The sequence below is a fragment of the Lacerta agilis genome, chromosome 2, assembly GCF_009819535.1.
Source record: "Lacerta agilis isolate rLacAgi1 chromosome 2, rLacAgi1.pri, whole genome shotgun sequence".
Taxonomy (NCBI): Eukaryota; Metazoa; Chordata; class Lepidosauria; order Squamata; family Lacertidae; genus Lacerta; species Lacerta agilis.
Window position 1 is genome coordinate 111,151,721 of NC_046313.1, and position 23,113 is coordinate 111,174,833.

At 43.8% G+C, this 23,113-nt stretch overlaps 2 protein-coding genes across 2 annotated transcripts; both read left to right on the plus strand.

Moving 5' to 3' along the window:
• The first annotated feature begins 1,804 nt into the window (after window positions 1–1,804).
• LOC117042689 (zinc finger protein 420-like) lies at window positions 1,805–6,169 on the plus strand. The gene is made up of 2 exons (XM_033142293.1): window positions 1,805–1,820; window positions 3,853–6,169. Exon 2 carries the CDS (start codon window positions 3,855–3,857, stop codon window positions 5,685–5,687), a length of 1,833 nt encoding a protein of 610 aa, XP_032998184.1. The 5' UTR covers window positions 1,805–1,820; window positions 3,853–3,854; the 3' UTR covers window positions 5,688–6,169.
• A 6,666-nt stretch (window positions 6,170–12,835) lies between these two features.
• LOC117042723 (zinc finger protein OZF-like) lies at window positions 12,836–14,564 on the plus strand. Its single transcript, XM_033142345.1, has one exon. It carries the CDS (start codon window positions 12,901–12,903, stop codon window positions 14,479–14,481), a length of 1,581 nt encoding a protein of 526 aa, XP_032998236.1. The 5' UTR covers window positions 12,836–12,900; the 3' UTR covers window positions 14,482–14,564.
• The last annotated feature ends 8,549 nt before the right edge of the window (window positions 14,565–23,113 follow it).

Consider the following 23,113-nt stretch of genomic DNA (forward strand, 5'->3'; position numbering starts at 1 on the left):
CTGCCCAGAGTGGATGGGGCAGCCCAGTCAGATGGGCGATGTACAAATAATAAAATTATTATTATTATTATTAGTGCTCCATGTACACAGGCGTATAAACATGTGTATGCATATAGTTCCTTGGTTAATGATAAAATCAAGTAATATAATTTGCACCCCACCTTTGAGTCCTAATGGAGTTCTGCTGGTGGTTTATATGGTGCAGGGATTGGAAACCTATAGCCCTCCAGATATGGTTGGCCTCCAACTCCCATCTCCCTCATCCATTAGCCAGAGATGATGGGAACTGTAGATGTCTATCAATATCTGGTGGGTTCCTGATAAAGCAAATAATATACACATTGAAACTGCTGTGCTAGGCATGTCTACTGAGAAGTGAGCCCCTGCTGAGCACAATGGGGCTTACTCTCAGGGAAGTGGGTAGAGTATTGCAGCCAAACAGTATTAATTAAAACCCTTTAATCGTGGTTTTTTTTATATAAAAGCTTTATGGCTTATGTAGAACACATTTCTGTAATAATGTGCCAGATGTTATCTTATATTGTCATCCCTCGTCTTGAAATGTTTTAACAGTGGGGGCAGGGCTGGTTCCATCAAAAATTGACGGAGTGGGGAAGGTTTGGGGGAACTCTGACTCGCCACCTGTCTACGAAAAGGGCTTGGCCTCCATCACTGCCTCCTATGGCAGTGAGTTCCATAGTTTAACTATGCGCTTTATGAAGAAGTGTTTCCCTTTGTCTGTCTGGAATCTCCTTCCCTTCTGCTTTATTGGATGCCCCCAGTTTTCAGTGTTATGAGGGAGAAAAAAATTATCCCTAGCCAAATTTCTCCACACCGTGCCTTTTTTCTAAACAAAGAAGCAGAAATAGTTGTACTTTTTGCTTTGGCCTCTTGGCCCTTTTGATTGTCGTTTTCTAAACCTCTTCCACCTCTGCTATAGCCTTTTTTCAGTGAGGCAACCAGAACTGTACGCAGTACTCCAAATGCAGTCACACCATAGATTTGTATGACTGCGTTGTGATGCTAGCAGTTTTATTTTCAAAATCTTTCCTAATGATCCCTAACATGGAAATCAGCCATACACTGGGTTCACATTTTCATTGAGCTATCCTAATTTCCATTTCATCTTCATTTGTCTTGAGTCACCTTCTCTGGAATGCCTCCTGTGCATACTCCTGCCTTTTGGGATTGGGGTGAAGAAGAAGACTATGATGCGGAATAATTTTAGCAGTTGCCATTTGTCGTACATAGTTCTTTATTTGTATGCCACCTTTCTTGCAACATCAACAAAATGCTCAATTTTTCGCTCGATAGCTTGCAACCTCAGGGAAAAAAATAACGCAATTCACTCTCATAGTCACAAAAACGTAACAAAATTTAAGAAGCCGTAAGTAATAAACGAAAATGTATCAATAAATGTACAGTAAAACGAATCCTTGTGTAATTCCAAATTAGGTATAACAATAAAAACACAAAGCAATAAAAATAACAAGCACAGCAAAAATCAGTCCTCTCCTAAATTAAATCTTGACCGCCAACAAAAAATACTAAACCAAATTCCACTGTGATAGCTCAGTGAGAGGTATAGGGGTCTCTCAGCACCCTTAACAAAAACTTGGATTGTTTGGGGCAAGTCATGACTGATTAAAAGTGGAATAATGCTGCTTGTATAGTGCAGATGGGGGCCTTTGAGACCCTGAAAAGGGTTAAAGTGACAGAGGCTTGTTCCTAGAGAGGCTTTGGAATGCGGGATGGGAAAAGAGCCTCTTCCTGGGCCCGCCTCCTTGGTCCAGGTAAATTTTGAACAGCTGCAGGAGAAGGTGAGTTGCACAGCAGGAGTCTATTTAGGGAAAGCAGAGCAAGAGGGGAAAGGAAGGGAAGGGGGAAGGGTGCCCAGAGGGGACAAACTTAGAAAGGGAGTGAAGGTGGGTGATTTGGAACAGGCGCTTGCAGTGGGTTTTCCTGTTTCCTATTCTTCTGCATTTCAAGTCCTGCCGAGTGAGTACATTACATTTACTTCGGTGCCCAGGCAGTTTGAAAATAAAATAAAATAAAATAAATCCAGGGTCTTGATATCCATTGTTTGAAAGTCCAGGAGTAGATGCTGCTGAACTCAATGGGGCTTCCTTTTGCGTGGACAGGTATAGGACTGCCCTGTTTCGTTTTGTTGTTGTTGTTGTTGTTGTTGTTGTTGTTGTTGTGACTGCCCTGTTTCGTTTTGTTGTTGTTGTTGTGACTGCCCTGTTTCGTTTTGTTGTTGTTGTTGTTGTTGTGACTGCCCTGTTTCGTTTTTGTTGTTACTGTTGTTTTTAATAATAAATAATATAAATTTTTATTATTTGTACCCCGTCCATCTGGCTGGATTTCCCCAGCAGCCACTCTGGGCGGCTTACAACAAAAATAAAATACATTAAAATATCACACATTAAAAGCTTCCCTAAACAGGGTTGTTGCTGCTGTTGTTGTTGCTGCTGCTGCTGCTGTTTTTGCAATATATTAAAAATTTCAAACAGTTTCACAGTAATCTTGATATCAATAATTACATTGTTTCATAAATTGACTTCCCACCCCCACCTCCACAGTGTTTTTACTCAAACCTTTTCACAGCATTATATCTTTATTACAAAACACACACACACACACACACACACATAATCTTTCAAATAGATATAGAAATAGCTCTGCAAACACGTCCCAACTAGCCACAGTAGGAAGCAGCTTGCCTCTGAACACCACTTGTTGGGAATTGCATCTGGTGATCACTGTGAGAGCAGGATGCTAGACTAGATGGATCACTTGACTTTAAAAATAAATAAGTCCCTAACTGGCATAATAAAATAACATGAAAAAATAAAACAGCTTCATGAGAACAGCAAATCAACATTACTGAAAGAGGAATTCAGAAATGGTAGGGACTGATCTTATGGGTCAAGGAAAGTCTAGGCAAAAAGCTACGTATTTGCAAGATTACACCTGAATAGAGATAATGAAGTCATATATAAATTGTCTCAATAAACGAAGTGGCAGAAGTTGCTAATGGTTGTTGTTGTTGCTGCTGCTGCTGCTGTTGTTATCCCATCTGGCTTGGTTTCCCCAGCCACTCTGGGTGGCTTCCAGCAAAATATAAAAAATAATAAAATGTCAGAATTATGCTTCATGTGTGGTGGGGGAAGGGTCTTCCACAGTGCAGGGGCAAAGTCAGAAAATGTGCGTTTTTTGCTCACTGCCGTGTGATACTCTGTAGGGTGCAGTGTCATGTATAAAATTTTCTTCAGATTGTTGATGTGTTATTACAGGGTCTCTTCTGGGGTAGGCATTCTTTCAGGTAACCCGGCCTCCAAATTATTCAGGGCTTTTATGTGTGTGTCACAAAAGACCTTGAATGTGGCCTGGTAGCTGATGGACAGCCACTGCAGCTCTCTTAGTGTGGATATAATATGTATAATAATACTTAATAGTATTGTGAACCTTCATGACAGTGGTGTTTTATCCCTGAAAGCTGGTATAAAAAGTACTTAAAAACAAATAAATAATAAATACCGGTACCACTCAGCAATAGTCCCTTCAGAGTAGCTTGACTGTCTCACCTTGCCTCAGGCTTCATGGCCGCTAGGCCAAGGCTGTGTACACATCATTTAAAGCACAGCCTCCTCCACCCCAAAGAATCCCAGGAACAAGGCTGCTAGGAATTGTAGCTCTGTGAGAGGCAAACTGCAATTCCCAGGATTTTTTGGAGAGGAATATGTGCTTTAAATGTATGGTGCGTATTTAGTCTCTGTCTCTCTTTGGCAATTGTTTCAGGACCTCTGGATGTAGGGTGTCGACTCACAGTTGAATCTCTCTTTCCTTCAGATATGGAGTCTATGAATGAGGAAGCTAACAAGAACTCAGAGCTGAAGAGCTCTGAGCTGAGGGAGCCACTCCAGGCAGCAGTGCAGACAGCCAAAGAGCAAGATACCCAGTGCGTAGTGAAGGTGGAAGCTGTTTTAAGACAACGGGTGGGAAATCCAGGCGGGATATTAAATAGCATTAGATGTTCAGAAAGCAGCAAAGACCTGGATGAAATCTCAGCCGAGGAGGCAAAAGGGAAGGATGAGGGACAAGTAACCGCAACAGAATGTGAGAACAGCTCCTACATTGCAGAAGAGAGGCCGTATAAGTGCTCAGACTGTGGGAAAACCTTCTGTAGGAACGCTAACCTTATTAGACATTATAGAACCCACACAGGGGAGAAACCCTATGAATGCACCGTATGTGGGAAAAGCTTCTCTCAGAAAGGAAATCTTGCTATGCATGAGAGAATCCATGCAGAAGAGAAGCCGTACAAGTGTTTGCATTGTGGGAAATCCTTCTGTAAGAACGCCGACCTCCTTCGACACCAGCGCAATCATACAGGGGAGAAACCATATCAGTGCTCCATGTGCGGGAGAAGCTTCAGCATGAATTCTGACTTTATTATACATTTCAGAACCCACACAGGAGAGAAGCAACATGAATGCTCAGAATGCGGCAAAAGCTTCAATAAGAAATGTAACCTGGTTGCACACGCCAGGACCCATACCGGGGAGAAACCGTACAAATGCTCAGAGTGCGAGAAATCTTTCACTACAAACTCGGAAGTCTTTAAACATTACAGAACCCACTCGGAAAACAAACCTTACGACTGCAGGAACTGTGGCAAGAGGTTCAGGCAGGAATCGCATTTAGCCGCACATAGGAGAATCCACACTGGGGATAAGCCATACGAATGCTCAGACTGCGGGCAGAAATTTACTCGGAAAGGAAACCTCGCTCTTCACGAGAGAATCCACACAGAAGAGAAACCATATAAATGCTTGGAATGTGGCAAATCGTTCCAAGCAAACTACAAACTTACTGCACATCAGAGACTCCATGCAGGAGAGGCTCCATACGAATGTCCGGACTGCGGCAAAAGCTTCATCCAAAAAGGGAGACTCACAGCACACCTACAGTTCCACTCAGAGAAGAAACCATATGAATGTTTGGATTGTGGGAAATCTTTTGTTATGAACTCCGATCTCCTTAGACATCAGAGAACCCACACGGGCGAGAAACCATATGAATGCACAGACTGTAAGAAAAGCTTTAGCCGGAAAGATGGCCTTCTCAAACATATAATCATCCATTCAGGGGAGCAATTGCAGACGTATGAGAAACCCTATGGATGCTTGCACTGTGGCAGAAGCTACAATTACAAGCAAAATCTCATTATCCATATGAGAAACCACAGCGGAGAAAAGCCCTATCGGTGTTCAGACTGCGATAAGGCCTTTAATACAAACTCCGAGCTTACTAAACATCGGAGAATGCACACAGGAGAGAAACCGTACAAGTGCTCCGAGTGCGGGAAAAGCTTCAGCCAGAAAGGAGACCTTATTGTCCATGTGAGGATCCACACAGGGGAGAAACCATATAAATGTACCGATTGTGGCAAATGTTTTAGCCTTAGTTACCTTGTGATCCGCCACCAGCAAATGCACACAGGGGAGAAACCGTTTCTGTGTTCTGAATGCGGGAAAAGTTTTGGCATACGCTCAAAACTTATTCGGCACCAGTTGACTCACACAGGAGAAAAACCATACAAGTGCCTGGACTGCAGTCAGTGTTTCACTCGTAAAACGAACCTTTTCAAACATATGGCAGCCCATTCAGTGAAGAAACCATAGAAATCCCCTGGAGCAGGTGTTGGGTTGGTCCATGACTGCTATAGTTGTATTCCTCACAAGTGAATGCACACAGAGCAAAGCAATTCATATTAATTTTCCTAATGGGAAAAAGTTTCAATCTCTCATCAGCCTCAAAGTAGCTTATATGGCACAGTTAATTTTCTAAGAGCAATATGATCCTTCAGGAAGCACTTAATAAGCAAGGGTCAATTAAGGAATTGTGGGCTCCAAAGGGAGGTAATTGAAATACAACTCTTACATCAGAATGTAAGAAAAGGTTAATTGGTAAAATAAGAATATGAGTAGAGGCTGCTGGATCAGGCCCATATAGTCTAGCATCCTGTTCTTACAATGGCCAACTAGATGCCCATGGGAAGGCTGCAAAACAAGACCTGAGCAGGAGAACACAGTGCCCTGCTGCCACCACTTCCAGCAACTGCTGTCAAGAAGCATTTACTGTCTCCAACTGTGGAGGCAGAGCATAGTCATAATAAAATACAGCCGTACCTTGGGAGTCAAACGGAATCCGTTCCAAAAATCTGTTCGACTTCCAAAACGTTTGGAAACCAAAGTGTGGCTTCTGATTGGCTGCAGGAACTTCAAATACAAATACAGCCAAATACAAGAAAGAAGATTCCACCTAAACATTAGGAAGAACTTCCTGACAGTGAGACCTGTCCGACAGTGGAATTTGCTGCCAAGGAGTGTGGTGGAGTCTCCTTCTTTGGAGGTCTTTAAGCGGAGGCTTGACAGCCATCTGTCAGGAATGCTTTGATGGTGTTTCCTGCTTGGCAGGGGGTTGGACTGGATGGCCCTTGTGGTCTCTTCCAACTCTATGATTCTATGATTCTATTCTATGATTCAATTGAAAGCCCCATTGGATGTTTGGGTTCCAAAGAATGTTCGCAAACCAGAACACTCACTTCCGGGTTTGTGGCATTTGGGAGCCAAAACGTCCGGGTACCAAGGCGTTTGGGATCCAAGGTATGACTGTATGTTCTATAACAGTGTTTTTCAACCTTTTTTGGGCAAAGGCACACTTGTTTCATGAAAAAAACCACGAGGCACACCACCATTAGAAAATGTTAAAAAAATTAACTCTGTGCCTATATTGACTATATATAAAGTAATTCTCTTGAATTTTTCAATTTTTCCCACGGCACACCAGGCAACATCTCGCGGCACACTAGTGTGCCGCGGAACAGTGCTTGAAAAACACTGTTCTATAATGAAGAAATTTTAGATCTTAAAACTGAAATATATGTGTGAAAATGAATGAGAGTTATTTAGCAGGAACTAGGTTTGGAAGGCTAGAAATGGATCTGGGCTAGGAGACCACCACAAATTACATCTGTAGATTGGAAGGAATATACATATATAGCAATATGCAATATCAACAGTATCTGATTCTTTATTGACTTTCTGATACACACACATACTGCCCGGGATATATGTTGAAGATATGGTGGTTAACATGAAGGTTGTTTACGTAAATATTGGAGTTAATTGCTTTACTGTCCAAAATGTTATATTAGAATGACCGGGTATTTATTACCAGATGATCCAAAAATAATATTATTGAGCTATTTACAAGGATTAGTATTGGAGATGGATCTGGTTCTGGTTTCGTATTTGCTGAAAGCAGCAAAAAGAATTATTGCTAAAGCGTGGAACACAAAATTGGCACCATTGATTCTGACTGGCCTGGAAAGTTATTGAATATAGTAATACTATTATTACCGGTCATTTGTTACTTGCTCTTCACCAGCAGGACCAAGGGTAGGTTACAACAATTTAAAATTCTGAGAAACAGTCAAAACGGATTGCAATCACAGGAGTAGGGAAAAACGCATTTTGAGTGTCCAAGGCCGGGGTAAAGAGATGGTAATTAAATACATGAACAAACAAACATAAAGAAAAAGGGCTCCTCCCAGAAAGAAGAGGGAAAGGGCAAGGAGCAAAAGGAAGTGCAAAACCAGCTGAAGGGAAGTTAGGGCTGGTCCTCATCCTAACCAGGGCTGGATTAACCATTGAGCAAAATAAGGCCGTGCTTAGGGCATCAAGGTTAGGGAGCCATTACAGAAATTTTCCATTGCTGGATTTATCATGGGTCATACGGTGCAGCTGAACCAGGTTCCACAAAGAAGGCTCTCGCAACAAATGGGAAAAAATGCATTATATATATATATATATATATATATATATATATATATATATATATACACACACACACACACACACACACACACACACACACACACACAATAATAAAAAATAAATATAAAGTGGAAGTATGCAAAAATAAACATTTTCCATCTTACTCTAGGCTTTGTTTCATTTCGGAATTTTTTTATTTTTTTAAACAGTTGTTTATTGTTTATATTTTGAATTGTGTATCTATGGGGGCACCAGAATCTTTTCAGTGCTTAGGTGCTCTAAAGGTCTTAATCCGGATCTTACCCTAAGTTTTTGTACAATATTCCCACTTTTCACTTTCTAATAACTTCCTGCACTCTTCCGGATATGTCAGATGAACATAATTATCTAGCACAGATTTTGAGGAAACACCAGGCACCCCCTTCTTAAGAACCAACTGCTGGGCATACAGTGGGGAGGAGCCATTATGCCCCCCCCCCTCTGCCCTTGTGGACCTAAGAATGTAAGACCAGCCCTTCTAGATCAGACGAAAAGCTCATCTAGTCCAGCATCCTGTTCTCATGGTGGCCAACAATATGACGGGGGGGGGGGGGGGAACCAGCAAGCAGGACCTGCCTGAGCACAAGGGCCTTCTCTCCTGCAGTTTCTAGCCAGTGTGGTGTAGTGGTTAAGAGTGGTAGACTCGTAATCTGGGGAACCAGGTTCGCGTCTCCTCTCCTCCACATGCAGCTGCTGGATGACCTTGGGCTAGTCACACTTCTCTGAAGTCTCTCAGCCCCACTCACCTCACAAAGTGTTTGTTATGGGGGAGGAAGGGAAAGGAGATTGTTAGCCGCTTTGAGACTCCTTCGGGTAGTGAAAAGCGGGATATCAAATCCAAACTCCTCCTCCTCCTCCTCCTCCTCCTCCTCCTCCTCCTCCTTCTCTTTCTTCTTGTATTCAGAAGCATTAGTGCCTCTGACAGTTGAATGCAGAGGACATTGTAGAGGAGTCTGGCTGGCTGTGGTGAGAAGCAGGATGCAGGATTCGAGAGGTTTTGGGTTGGACCCAGCAGCGCTCTGAACTCGTATCCTCCCCCCCGCCAGAATTCTTGCCTGTGTTTTTGGGGACTGCTGTGCCATCTCACTTTCTTTTGTCCTTTATTTATATGTATCTGATAAATATGGTTCTTTATCTCCTGCCTTCCAAGACAGCTCAATGAAAATATAATAATAATAATAATAATAATAATAATAATAATAATAATAATAATAGTAGTAGTAATAATAATAGGCTTAAATAATTTCAAAAGTTGAAAACCTGTGGAGGCAAAACATCTAAAAACAGGAAAAATGATTCATAATAGCCTTGGAGAAAAAGGAAGAATCTCCCATAATGTTTTTTAAAATCGGGAAAGTTGAGAGTTTCACATGAATGAGGCCACCACTGAGACTCCTTTCTGAAATCCCAGAGAGCTGCTGCCAGTCAGTGAGGCCAATACTGAGCTGAATAGTCTTGACTCAGAATAAGGCAGCTTCTTATGCTCAAATGCCACATATCTCTTATTATTCTGATATTTTATCAAATTCATTAAGTATGAACTTCAAAGAATTGTTATGAAAAAAATCATAAAATGTTTGAATTTGCAGCTTTAAATTATGACCGTGCTAAAGTGGCGACATATTGAAGTGTGTTTATGATGCTGATCCACTTAATTTTTTTTTTTAAGTAAAGTCATTTCATAATGTTTTGCAACATTGGCAGACCTGGTCAATTCAGGATTGTCTCCCCTCAGCCCCACCCCCAGAGACTATGTAATACTGGAACCCTTGGAGATACGTATTCAAAACCCCACTACACCATGAAGCTCAGTGGGTGACCTTGGTCCAGATGCAGAGTCTCAGCCTGGCCTACCTCACAGGGTTGTTGAGTGGATAAAGTTGGGGGAGAGCATGAACCATTTATGCCACCTCAGGCTTGTTGTAGGAAGGGTCTGTTGTCTGTCTATCTATCATCTATCTGTTCTGTAAGCCACGCTGAGACCTCCAGGTGTAGCATGGTATATAAATTCAATAAATAATAATATCTATCTATCTATCTATCTATCTATCTATCTAACAAACAAATGCAGTGAATTTTAATTAGGTGTCTTAGGTCCACAAAAGGTTTTTTTTTTTTTTAAAAAAAAAAACCTAGAATTTCACCTTTTGCTTGTGATGCAAGAGTTTAGGGCATTTTTGGCTGCAGAGTTGTATACACAGGCGGGAAACTGCTCATGCAGCCCAGAGGGTCATAGAATCATAATTTTAAATTTGGAAGGGACCCCAAAGGTCATCTGGTCCAAACCCCTGCAGTGCAGGAATCTCAACTAAAGCAAAACAAAACCAGCACTTCTGAATTTTGCTTGGGTTTTTTTTTTTTTTTTTTGGACAAGCTATAGACAAACTAGCACAGGGCACAGAGTGACAGCACCAGCAGCGGTGAGCTTTTCGCCATGCAGACTTCCAGAAGGCGTTAAAGTGAGAGAGAGGCTTTTTCCTAGAGGGGCCCAGGAATGATAGGAAAGGCAGATGGGGAAAGGGCCTCTTCCTGGCCCGCCTCCTTGGTCCAGGGGAGGGCAACTTTTGAATGGCTGCAGGAGGAAGAGGAGGAGGAGGAGGTGAGTTGCCTCGCAGGAACCTGTTTAGGCAATGCAGAGCAATAGGGGAAGGGTGCCTGGAGGGGACAAATTTAGGAGGAGAAAGAGCTGCATTCTGGTTTCATATGGATAGGGAATAGGCGCCTCTCTCCCTTTCTTTCTTTTGTAAGCCTGCCATCGTTCGGTGGCAGAGCCTCTGGTTTGCATGCAAAATGGTCCTGGTTCAAGCCCCAGTGGCACATCCTGGTAGGGTTGGGGCCTGAAACCCTGGAGACACCCTGCCAGTCATTGTCCTGAGCTATGTGAACCGGTGGTCTGACTTGGTGTAAGGCAACGTCCTGTGCTCCTTATCAGGGTTAGAAACTCAGATATACTGTATAAGCTAGGTGCCAGCCAAATGGCTCCTTAAACCAAGGTTGCAGTTGCCAAAATGGAAAGTTTAGTTGCCCTTTTGGGGGCAAGAAGCCTCTGAAGTTTTATTTTTCAACTGAAGTTTTATTTTTCAACTGAAGTTTTATTTTTCAACTGACTGTGACTGATTCTCAGATAAACATCTGGCTAGTTCAGATGACAGGCTAGGTTGAGAGCTTTGAGAACTTAAAGAAGAAAAGCCATTTGATCCGGGGACAGTCCAAAGGGATATTGGCCTATTCCGACCTCTTTTTCTTAAGGGTGACTGCTCCTGCTCTGGCTGCACAGAAAAAAGCAACTGGATTCGAGAAAGTCATTCCGGTGGTGCAGGTTAAATATAACTGATAGAATTTCACAGGGTTGGATGAAAACAGTCCCTGTCCAATGATCCCCAGGTGGTGGAGGTGTCAGGCACCATCCTGGTGCCCATATGTTGTTTGTTTGTTTGTTTGCTTGCTTGTTTCATTTCTATACTGCTTTATATTTTTAAGAAAAATCTCAAAGCGGTTTACAGCATATTAAAACATCAGTAAAACAACCCAGAATTAAACATTTCTGAAGAAAGTCAAATATAAAGTATACAAAGCAACATAATTAACAGAACTAAAATATTTCAAAATAAAACATTACAAAGGTCAACTACAGAATACATTTAACAGAAAGAAAGTTAACAAAAATCTTATTTTTTTTAAAACCAATGCTAAGTGAAGTCAAATATAAAATGCACATTTAAAACAGCATAACTAACAAGAGAATAAAATATTATCATAAGCATGACACGGCTGTTTGGCAGGCACAAGAAGATGGGGCAAAAGAATCCAATAGGGGTTTGTTGTCAGGCATAGCGGTCTTACCAGGTGCCTCTTTAGTAGAGCTGGTGAGTCTGGGCCCTGCCCCCTAGGCCAGGTGGAAAGGGCCTTTCAGCTAGTGGCCTTCAAGACTCACCACCAGGCGATGTTGTGACTACAACTCCCATCATGCCTGATCACTGGTCATGCTGACTGGGGATGATAGGAATTGCATTCCAAAGCATCTGGAGGGGAAGGGTGCTAGCTCAGAAAACAGAGAAAGAACATCTCCTTTCCATTCAGAAGGCACCAGGATCAGTCCCAGGTGGGGCTGGGAACGTCCCCTGCCTGAAGCTCTGGAGACCAACTGCCACTCACACAACAGCACTTGTGAAGCAATTGGCATTCTGTCTTTGGCTAGAGGCAAAGCATAGCCATCAGGGTGAGTAGCTACTGATAGCTTTAACCTCCCTGAATTTACCTAACCCTCTTTTAAAGCCATCCAAATTAATCCTACGCATATTAACTTGAAAATACCTCCCAGAGAAATTTCCCAAGTTCTCTGGGAAGGAGGATGGATTGTTTTAACTGCTTGGGAAATTGTAGTTTTTTTTGGGGGGGGGGGAATAGAGGGTCTCCTCTAACATCTCGCCCCACCATGGGCAGAGGACAGTTCCCATGATTCTTTGAGAGAGGCCACAGCTGTCAGGAGTGGTATGTATGGTGTGGATGTGGCCTCCAACTCCCATCATAGCATCATAGAATTGTAGAGTTGGAAGGGACCACAAAGGTCCAACCCCCTGCAATGCAGGAATCATTTGCCCAACGTGGGTCTTGAACCCATGACCCTGAGGTTAAGAGTCTCATGCTTTACCAACAGAGCTTATCAGCATTGCCAGTGATTAGGGGTGACAGGAGCTGTAGTCAACAACATCTGGAGGACCTTCGGTTTATCAACCTTCAGATTTAGGACTCACTCAGGAATTTTTCTTTCTTCTATAAGGAAACTCTGAGAAGAGAAGATGGCCAGGATCATGTGCACAAAAGCCCTTGGCTAAGGAAACAAACTAGGACATCTACCAAAGAGAGGGTACCTCAGCATGGAGTGAAGACAGAAATCAAAAGCATCCAGAAACGGACATGGACAAGCCCATTCTGTGTGCAAAAAAATTTAGATGCCATCACAGCCAAGGAGGAGATCGAGAAAAATGACAAGCAAGTGGCATTGACTGAATGTGAGATGGACTCTCCAAGGTCTACATGCACCCACATGGAAGGGAAACAACATAAGTGTCTAGACTGCGGAAAGTCTTTCAGCATGATTTCTCACCTTATTAGTCATCAGAGAACCCACACAGGGGAGAAACCGTACGGATGCTCAGCGTGTGGTAAGAGCTTCTCTCAGAAAGGGCATCTTGCGGTCCATGAGAGGATCCACATGGAAGAGAAACCGTACAAATGCTCAGAATGTGGGAAGTCTTTCTGTAAGAACGCTGACCTCACCAGGCACCACCGAAACCACACCGGGGAGAAGCCGTACAAATGCGCCGATTGCGGAAAGTCGTTTAGCATGAACTCCGACTTCGTTAGGCATTACAGAACCCACACGGGAGACAAAATGTACGAATGCTCGGACTGTGGGAAGAGCTGTGGAACGAAGAGCCACCTGGTCGCTCACCTGAGAATGCACACTGGAGAGAAACCGTTCGCCTGTGCGGTCTGCGGGAAAAGCTTTTCTCAGAAAGGGAACCTTGTCATTCATCAGAGACTCCACACTGAGGACAAGCCCTATAAGTGTTTGGACTGCGGGAAGTCCTTCTGTAAAAACGCCGATCTTGTCAGACATCGCCGAAACCATACAGGGGAGAAACCGTACACGTGCCTGGAGTGCGGGCGAACCTTTAGCATGAATGCTGACTTTATCAGGCATTACAGAACCCACACGGGGGAGACACAGCACAAATGCTCCGAGTGCGGCAAAAGCTTTAGCAAGAAGTGCAACCTGGTCACACACATGAGAAGCCACACGGGCGAGAAGCCCTACAAATGCTCAGCGTGCGGGAAAAAGTTCTCCCTCAAAGGGAATCTCGTAGCCCACGAGAAAACCCACACGAAAGAGAAGCCGTGCAAATGCTTGGACTGTGGGAGGTGCTTCAGCGTGAACTCTAAACTCGTTGAGCACCAGCGACTTCACACACGAGAAAAACCGTACGAATGCTCAGACTGTGGCAAAAGATTTCGCTGGATCGGAAACTTTATGTCGCACATACAGTTCCACTCGGGGGAGAAACCCTACGAGTGTTCGCTGTGCGGGAAATCCTTCATTATACAGCACGACCTTGTTCGGCACCAGAGGACCCACACAGGAGAGAAGCCCTACAGATGCGCGGAGTGCGGGAAAACGTTCAGTCAAAAGGGGAGCCTTGTTGTACACGAGAGAATCCACACGGGAGAGAAGCCGTACAAGTGCGTGGATTGTGGGAAATGTTTCAACCTCAGCTCTTGCCTCATCCGACATCAGCTAACCCACACAAGTGAGAAACCCTATAAATGTGCAGATTGTGGGAAAAGTTTTGGCGTCAGCTCTCGCCTCCTCCAACACCAGCAGATCCACACAGGGGAGGTGCTTCATAAGTGCTCGGAATGCAGGAAGAGCTTCGCTCACAGAAAAACTCTTGTCAAGCACATGCAAACGCACACACAGGAGGAGAAGCCACAGACTTGCTTGGTGTGTGGGGAAAGTTTCATGGACCCTCCTGCTTTTAGCCAGCATAAGAGAGTCCACACTGAGGAGAACTCCTATGAAATCGCCCTGTTGTGATAAACATTTGCATATCAGCCTTTATAGAGGAAATAACCCAGAGGAAGATTGAGGATGTCACATCAGATGATATCCATCTGAAGGATGGATATTTTAAATGCTCTTGATTGTGGGAAAAGATCATGAGGGATTTATTATTATTATTATTATTATTATTATTATTATTATTATTATTATTTTACTTATTAGGGAACAAGTAACTTTTTCTGTGGTAGATCAGATCATAATTCTTTCAATCTGCTCCTTCACCTGAATGCCACCACAAGGGCTAATGGAGAATCACTTTGCCCTGAGGGGAGAAGGGAGAAAACAGCCTGAGGACTGCTGTCACTCAGGTCAGGACAGGTTATGGTTTGAAGCTGTTGCGTCACCAGTGATTTCATTTGGACTTAATTTAGTTATTTTGCTAAACATTTCAAGTACTGTCTGCCTTGATAGAAATGACAAACTGGTGTGTTTTTTTAGATGACTCCTAAGGTATTCCTGATATTACTGTGGCATAGGAGCCAATTACTAGGGGCCAAGGGGCCTTCGCCCCCCCACTCCATAAAACATTTCAGGGGGCTGGATCCCCCCAAAGTTGATGGGCATTGCCATTCAAATGGTGTGTGCATCATGTGATCAATTATGTGGGGCAGGACGTACCTGCCTCCCTCATGTTTTATTCAAATTGGAACCCCTGTGCTATGGCGAGGAAGCCCTGAGGCTACATATTTGAAAAAATTATGCTTTTTAATATTACAAGACTGCCTTCTGAAATAGCTTTGCTTTTCACTCAGTTTTGTATGTTACCAAACAGGTACTTGTTGTGTTAGTTCAATTTTATGTAATGTCCAAAAGCTTAACTGTTTTAATTCATCATTTGTGTGGATCGTGTGTGTGTTGACACAATTTAGTTCAGTTTAGAGAAAGAGAAACTGGACGGCACCTCATTGCATAGCTGGCACAGGAAATATGTTACATTAAATAATTGGGTGTAATATGTCCTGTAACACCATTAAAAGGTTACTTCCTTTTTTATGAATATCAAGGGTCGTTCTAGATATCAGGCTGCAATCCTTTACACCAGAGCTTTCCAAACGGTGTGTTGCAACATGTTGGTGTGTTGGCTGCAGTGTGTAGGTGTGTTGCATGAACGCTCTCCCGGGGCTGGAAAAGGGTTAGTTTAACCTCTGCTAGTAAAACTGAATTACTGTATCACAAAATGATGCATGTCTAAAAAGTGTGTCACCAACATGAAAAGTTTGGAAAGCTCTACTCTACACACAACATCAGGGTCTTTTCTAGGGAGTCTTCTCTTCTCATGAGGTGGCCAGGCTCCAGTACTTTGGCCACCTCATGAGAAGAGAAGACTCCCTAGAAAAGACCCTGATGTTGGGAAAGATGGAAGGCACAAGGAGAAGGGGACGACAGAGGATGAGATGGTTGGACAGTGTTCTCGAAGCTACTAACATGAGTTTGGCCAAACTGCGGGAGGCAGTGGAGGATAGGGGTGCCTGGCGTGCTCTGGTCCATGGGGTCAAGAAGAGTCGGACATAACCGAATGACTGAACAACAACTCTACACACGTATCTGGAAAAACATTCCGTTTCGCTCAGTGGTCTTTACCTCAGAGTAGACATGAAAGAAACTTGAAAGAACAAACAACCCTCCAGCCACTTTGAAGAACCGAAGGAAGAACAGGAGAATGACAGTTTCACTGACTAAGGAGAATGTAGCTTACATTTCTGGCATGCGCTGGGGGACCTGTGGCCCTCCAGTTGTTGGACTACAATTCCCATCATCCCTGACCATTGGTCATGCTGGCTGGGGCTGATGGGAGCTTTTGTCCATCCACTGTAGTTTGTTCAGGGTGCTGAGAGCTGGTAGGAGGCCCCTCATATAGCCGCAGTCTCCAGCACTCTTAAAACTACAATTCCCAGGATTCCAAAAGGGAAGCAATGACTGTTGAAAGTGGTATAAGAGGGCTTTAAATCATGGTTGTGGATGTGACCATTGACATATTAGCAGTGGATCACTCCATAGTGTAAGTTGTTCTGGGATTCTTCCCCAGTGTTGCTGCATTAATGCTGTCTGGAGGGGCACTCTTACAAAAAGAAAAAAATGCGGTCCGAAAATAAATCAGAACATATTGCAATATTTTTTTAAAATTACAGGATTTCAGCAGGAATCTGCACCTACAGTATTTACCCGAATGTAATGTGCACCTTTTTTTGGCCAAATTAATGTAGGAACGTTTATATATAATATAGCAGGGTTAAATGTTTCCTTATTTAAATTTACACAGCAACAAGCAGATTGCTGACTCGTTTTGAGTCCTTTTTAATAATTATGTCTTCTGCCTTCCTGCCTTCTTGGTTAATCCCTTTTGTCCCTCTTACAAGAAAAATACACATTAATCTGAATGATAACAAAATAAACTAGTTTACTGTCAGATTCATTGAGTACATACTTAGGTTACAAAAGATATACCCGGTAAACTATATATTAGATATCAGGTAAAGGTAAAGGGACCCCTGACCATTATGTCCAGTCATGTCCGACTCTGGGGATGCGGCGCTCATCTTGCGTTACTGGCTGAGGGAGCCGGCATACAGCTTCCGGGTCATGTGGCCAGCATGACTAAGCCACTTCTGGCGAACCAGAGCAGCGCACAGAAACGCCGTTTACCTTCCCTCCAGAGCTGTACCTATTTATCTACTTGCACTTTTTTTGACGTGCTTTTGAACCGCTAGGTGGGCAGGAGCTGGGACCGAGCAACGGGACCTCACCCCGTGGCAGGGACCTAAAAAGAAACCACCAGAGCATTTACTACTTAACACTTCTATCAGCAGCAGCCTAACCGACCAACGGACCAAACTCACATAGAGGCAGTTAGTCCTCTCTTAGAATGTTGGATTTGACTGAAATATCCCACAATTACGTCACGAAAATTAGGGTGTACACTAGATTTGATGGAGCATTTACATTTGCCAGCAAATACTTTTTTGGATTTCAAGGTTTTGAAAACTGAGGTGCGCATTAGATTCAATATCGCATTAGATTCGTGTAAATATGGTATTCCATATGCAGCAGGATGTCTACACCTAAACCTTTGCATGTGTAAGCTTAAGTGAAGGTGTGATCGTGTTTAACCGCCCAATACCACCATGAGCAGAAATAATCAAGAATGCACAATAACAATGCCCTTGTTCTTGGCTTACCACTCATGGCTTGCTTGAGGGAAACAAACAGCGAGCCAGAACCATGGTTTGTTTCCCTGGCAGCAGCTGGAATGGGGGAGGAGCAAAGCTCCTGTTGTTTAAACCATAGTTTAGTTTAATTGTGGTTTAAAGTAATGTGTGAACCAGGCTGCCAGCAATCCCTGGCAGACAGCTGATAGTTGGCAGAACCATTGTCTTCCATTGGCCCTCCAGATGCTGTTGAACAACAAGGATGGATCTGAGGCCTGTTGGAGTCTCGAGTCTCACACTGCGCTTAAAGCTCCTGAATGGTCAGGTGCCCAGAGGGTAATATTAAGTCTTTGTATAAATGCATGAAATGTTTCTTGCTCAAGCTAAAGACCAGGCAAATGCCTACAGGAACAAACACAAAACATATTATTTACCCCCGTCCTTTCTTCTAAGAAGCTCACAACAACTCTGTAAGGTAGGTCAGGCTAGGAGAGAGACAATGATGGATTCGGTGAGCTTTCCCCAGGTCCTACGCTCCACCTATACTATACATTTAAAGCACTATCATGCCACTTTAAACGATCGTGGCTTCCTCTAAGGAATCCTGGGAATTGTAGTTTGTTGAGGGTGCTGAGAGTTGTCAAGAGATACCCTGCTCCCCTCACAGAGCTACAATTCCCAATGTGGCTTAACAGTCCTCTTCCCAGGGAATTCTAGGAATTGTAGATGTAAGAAGTGAGCCAGGGTCTCCTAACTCAGCACCCTTAACAAACTACATTTCCCAGGATTCTTTGGGGGGAAGCCATGCCTGTTTAAAGTGGTATAATACTGCTTTAAATTTACAATGCAGATGGAGGCCTTATTAGTGCAGCCCTGTAACCCTGACTTTTTAAATACAGTAGTACCTCAGTTTATGAACTTAATCCGTTCCAGAAGTCCATTCTTAAACTGAAACCATTCTTAAACCGAGGCACGCTTTTCCTAATGAGGCCTCCCGCCACCGGTGCCCTTCCACCTTTCGGATTCCGTTCTTAGACCGAGGTCACTACTTCTGGTTTTGCGGAGTTCGTAAACCGAATCGTTCCAAACAGTACTGTTCTTAAACTGAGGTACCACTGTACAAAGTTTGCAACCTAAATGCTGCATCATGATGTGCACAGATCACAGAGGTGCAGAGAAGCAGACTTTAATACAAATTAAAATACAAATTATTCTGCCTTGGTCAAAAGGCCTGGAATTTTAAGAAGGTTGTTGACAAGCTGGAATGTGGGCAGAAGAGGGCAACCAAGAGGATCAAGGGTCTGGAAACAGCTTTATGAGGAACGGTTGAAGGATCCAAGTATGTTTAGCCTGGAAAAGAGGAGACTGAGAGGAGATATGAGAGCCATCTTCAAATATCCCAAGGGCTATCACATGGAAGAGGGAACAGGCTTGTTTTTCTCCTGCTCTGGAGGGTAGGACCAATGACTTCAAGTTATAAAAAAAGGAGATTCCAACTAAACATCAAGAAGAACTTTCTGACAGTAAGAGCTGTTAGACAGTGGAACTGTCCCCTCGAAGGTGGTGGACTCTCCTTCCTTGGAAATTTTTTAAACAGAGGTTGGATGGCCATCTGTCATGGATGCTTTAGCCGAGATTCCTGCAGTGCAAGGGGTTGGACTGGATGACCCTTGGGGGTCCCTTCCAACTGCACGATTCTGTGATTCACTGCAGCAATTGGCAGCGATCTCTCTCTCTCTCTCTCTCTCTCTCTCTCTCTCTCGACTTAAACCGCTTTTGGAGGAAGCATCATAACAAGCAGTATAGATGCTCTGTTGTGAAACGAAAACAAACCCATGCTCCAAAACGCATCCGTGAAACAGGCTGGAAAAGAACCACCTGGTATCTGACCCACACAGAAAAGGCGCTTCTTGTGGTCATGTAATGGTTAAATCCTGCAGTCGAGATCGGGTTCCTAGAGAGGAAGGGGAGGGGGGAAATTTGGGGAGGGGGGAGTAGGTGGGATGTCGCTACTACCATAGAGAGGTCGGGGGTGGGGGGTGGGGAGCTCGTGCCTTTTCCGTCCCCTCCATCCGGACAGAGAAATGGCTTTCTGGATGCAGGCAGGAGTTGGAGGCTGGTGAAATCAAAGCAGCGGTGAGCCGAAGGTGCAAAAAAGAGAAATTATGTCGGATCTATCTATCTATCTATCTATCTATCTATCTATCTATCTATCTATCTATCTATCTATCTATCTATCTATATCTCCAGCTTTTATATTGGGGGCGGGGGGAAGCGTGAGGATGCAAAGAGGTTGGAGGATGGAAGAACCCTCCGCCTAAGGGATAGGAAACTGGGGAGACTGGCTCTGGTTCTAACCTGCCGTATGCATATTCTTGCATTGCAGGGGGTTGGACTAGATCAGGGATGGCCAATTCCTAAGAGACTGTGATCTACTTACAGAGTTAAAAACTGGCAGTGATCTACCCCTTTTAGGGAGGGGGGGTTCAGGTCAAAGTTGTTGAGCTTTTTGGGGAGGAGGAAAGCCCCGTTTTTTAAGCATTCAGGTCAAAGTTGTTGTTGAGCTTTTTTTAGGGAGAAGGAAATCCCTGTTTTTGGGTGGTGCAGGGCAAAAAAATTGAGCTTTTCTTAGGGGAGTCAAAGTTGTTGAGCTTCTTTGGGGGAACCAGTGATCTACCACAGACATCCAGTGATCTACCGGTAGATCACGATCTACCTGTTGGACGTGCCAGGACTAGATGATCCTCAGGGTCCCTTCCAACTCTGTGATTCTGTGTAGAAGTCAAATTACTGTACTTGTCCATCCAGCCCCTGCCTTCGCCAACCTGTTGTCTTCAGCTCCAGGCGTTTTGGGCTACAACTTCCATCAGTCCAAAATCCCTTGACAGAGGAACGGTCTCCCTTGGGAGGTTGTTTGTGTTCACATCTGTTTTGTTTTTTTTAAAACCCCATTGGAAAGTAGGATCTCGATGCTTAATTGCTACTTTAACGTTGCAAACTGTCCTGTCAGCTGAAGCATTTACCATCCAGCTCAGTATTGTAATGGACTCCCTTCAGAAGGTGGTGGACTCTCCTTTCTTGGAGGTTTCAAAGCAGAGGTTGGGTGGCCATCTGTCATGGATGCTTTAGCTGAGTTTATTCCTGCATTGCAGAGGGTTGGACTAGATGACCCCTGGTGTCCCTTCCAACTCTACTGTTCCGTGATTCCATGATATGGAGGGCACCAGGTTGGTGATTATGGCCTCAGCTATACAGCCACAAAGAAAACATTTAAAGTGTGTTTTAAGTGCAATATACAATGTGACACTAGATGGCGATGCTGAGCCTTATGGAAAATTCAATGTATTTCTTTTTAAATGCTTTTTTCTTTAAAAGCTTTTTCAGAATGGTTTTTTTACTGTGTGTAGATTCTACCCTAGTCTGCTCTAACTGCCAGCATCTCTCATAGCTTCAGGCAGAGAGAATTCCCCCTCCCCCACAAAAAGGCAATTGTTTTTGGTCTCTTGCAACAACCCCCCACCCACAAATATGGATGGGTGATAACTCAGTGGGTAGAGCATCTGCTCTGCATGCAGGAGGTCCCAGATTCAATTCCCAGTGTCTCCTGTTTGGGCTGGGAGAGGTGTCTTGTCTGAAGGAGGCATGACAGAGGTGTGTAAAAATTAGGCATTTTGCAGAAAAATTGGAGCCAGGAGCAGTTCTTCTCACTCGTAACGCTAGAAGTCAGGGGCATCTAATGAAGCGGAATGTTGGAGGTTTCGGAACGGGCAAAAGGAAGGACTTGTTTACACAGCTCATCGTGAAACTGTGGAACTCCCTCCCACAAGCTGTAATGATAACCACCAACTTGGATGGCTTTTTATAGAATCATAGAATCATAGAGTTGGAAGAGACCACAAGGGCCATCCAGTCCAACCCCCTGCCAAGCAGGAAACACCATCAAAGCATTCCTGACAGATGGCTGTCAAGCCTCCGCTTAAAGACCTCCAAAGAAGGAGACTCCACCACACTCCTTGGTAGCAAATTCCACTGCCGAACAGCTCTCACTGTCAGGAAGTTCTTCCTAATGTTTAGGTGGAATCTTCTTTCTTGTAGTTTGAATCCATTGCCCCTTGTCCGCTTCTCTGGAGCAGCAGAAAACAACCTTTCACCCTCCTCTATATGACATCCTTTTATATATTTGAACATGGCTATCATATCACCCCTTAACCTTCTCTTCTCCAGGCTAAACATACCCAGCTCCCTAAGCCGTTCCTCATAAGGCATCGTTTCTAGGCCTTTGACCATTTTGGTTGCCCTCTTCTGGACACGTTCCAGCTTGTCAGTATCCTTCTTGAACTGTGGTGCCCAGAACTGGACACAGTATTCCAGGTGAGGTCTGACCAGAGCAGAATATAGTGGTACTATTACCTCCCTTGATCTAGACGCTAACTAACCCTTTTAAAAAGGGTTAGATAAATTCGTGGACAATAAGGCTATCTATTGTTACTAGCCATGGCGGCAATTTCCTACCTCCACAGTCAGAGGCGGGATGACTGAAGATCAGCTGCTGAGAATCGCAAGTGAGGAGAATTGTGCTCCGGTGCACCAGTCCTGCTTTCAGGCTTTGCATAGACATCTGGTTGGCTGCTGTAAGAACAGGATGTAAGATTGTCTTCCATGAACACAGTCTTAACAGTGAGTCCGTAAGTGACTGTGGAGGCCAATTCTGGATCCACATGTCTATCCACAGTGGGGACCTAGGTTTCCGGGCGGGAGTTGATCATGGTGAGGGTTTGCCAAGCGTGCCTTCCTCTTAGCACATTTCTGCCTTTTGTCCTGAGTTCGAGTTAACTTCATGACACCTTTGGTAAAGGTTCTTCTCCAATTGGAGCGCTCACAGGCCATTGTTTCCCCCAGTTGTCAGTGTTTAAACCTCTTTTGTTGGCCACCAGCATTACGTTTTCCATTTTTAAGTTCCCTTCCAACTCTACAGTTTTATAACTAGATGGATCTTTGGCCTGATCCAGCAGCTTCTTCTTATGTTCATTATTGTATATATGATGATGATGATGATTAGCATTACCAGTTCTGGTGTTGTGTTGGGCTAAGCACTGGACTCAAAACTGGCATCCAGTTCCCCCTTCACCTCCGAAGCTCACCAGCCTACCTGGGGTAAGTCACCATCTCTCAGCTTATCCTACTTCCTCAGGTTGCTGTTAAGATAAGGCGGTTTTTAAAAAGCTGGATTCCAAAGAGTTTTCACCATAAATGTGTTTTCCAGAGCTCCTGTTACTTTGCAGGGAAACATTCTGCATTATTATTATTATTATTATTATTATTATTATTATTATTATTATTATTATTCCTTCATGCTAAGCTCCAGGGTGGGTTACAGCAACAATATTAAAAACAGTTTGAAACAACAGATTGCTCTTCTTTTCTTCTGACAGGAGGAAGAAGCTCTTGGATATCCCATC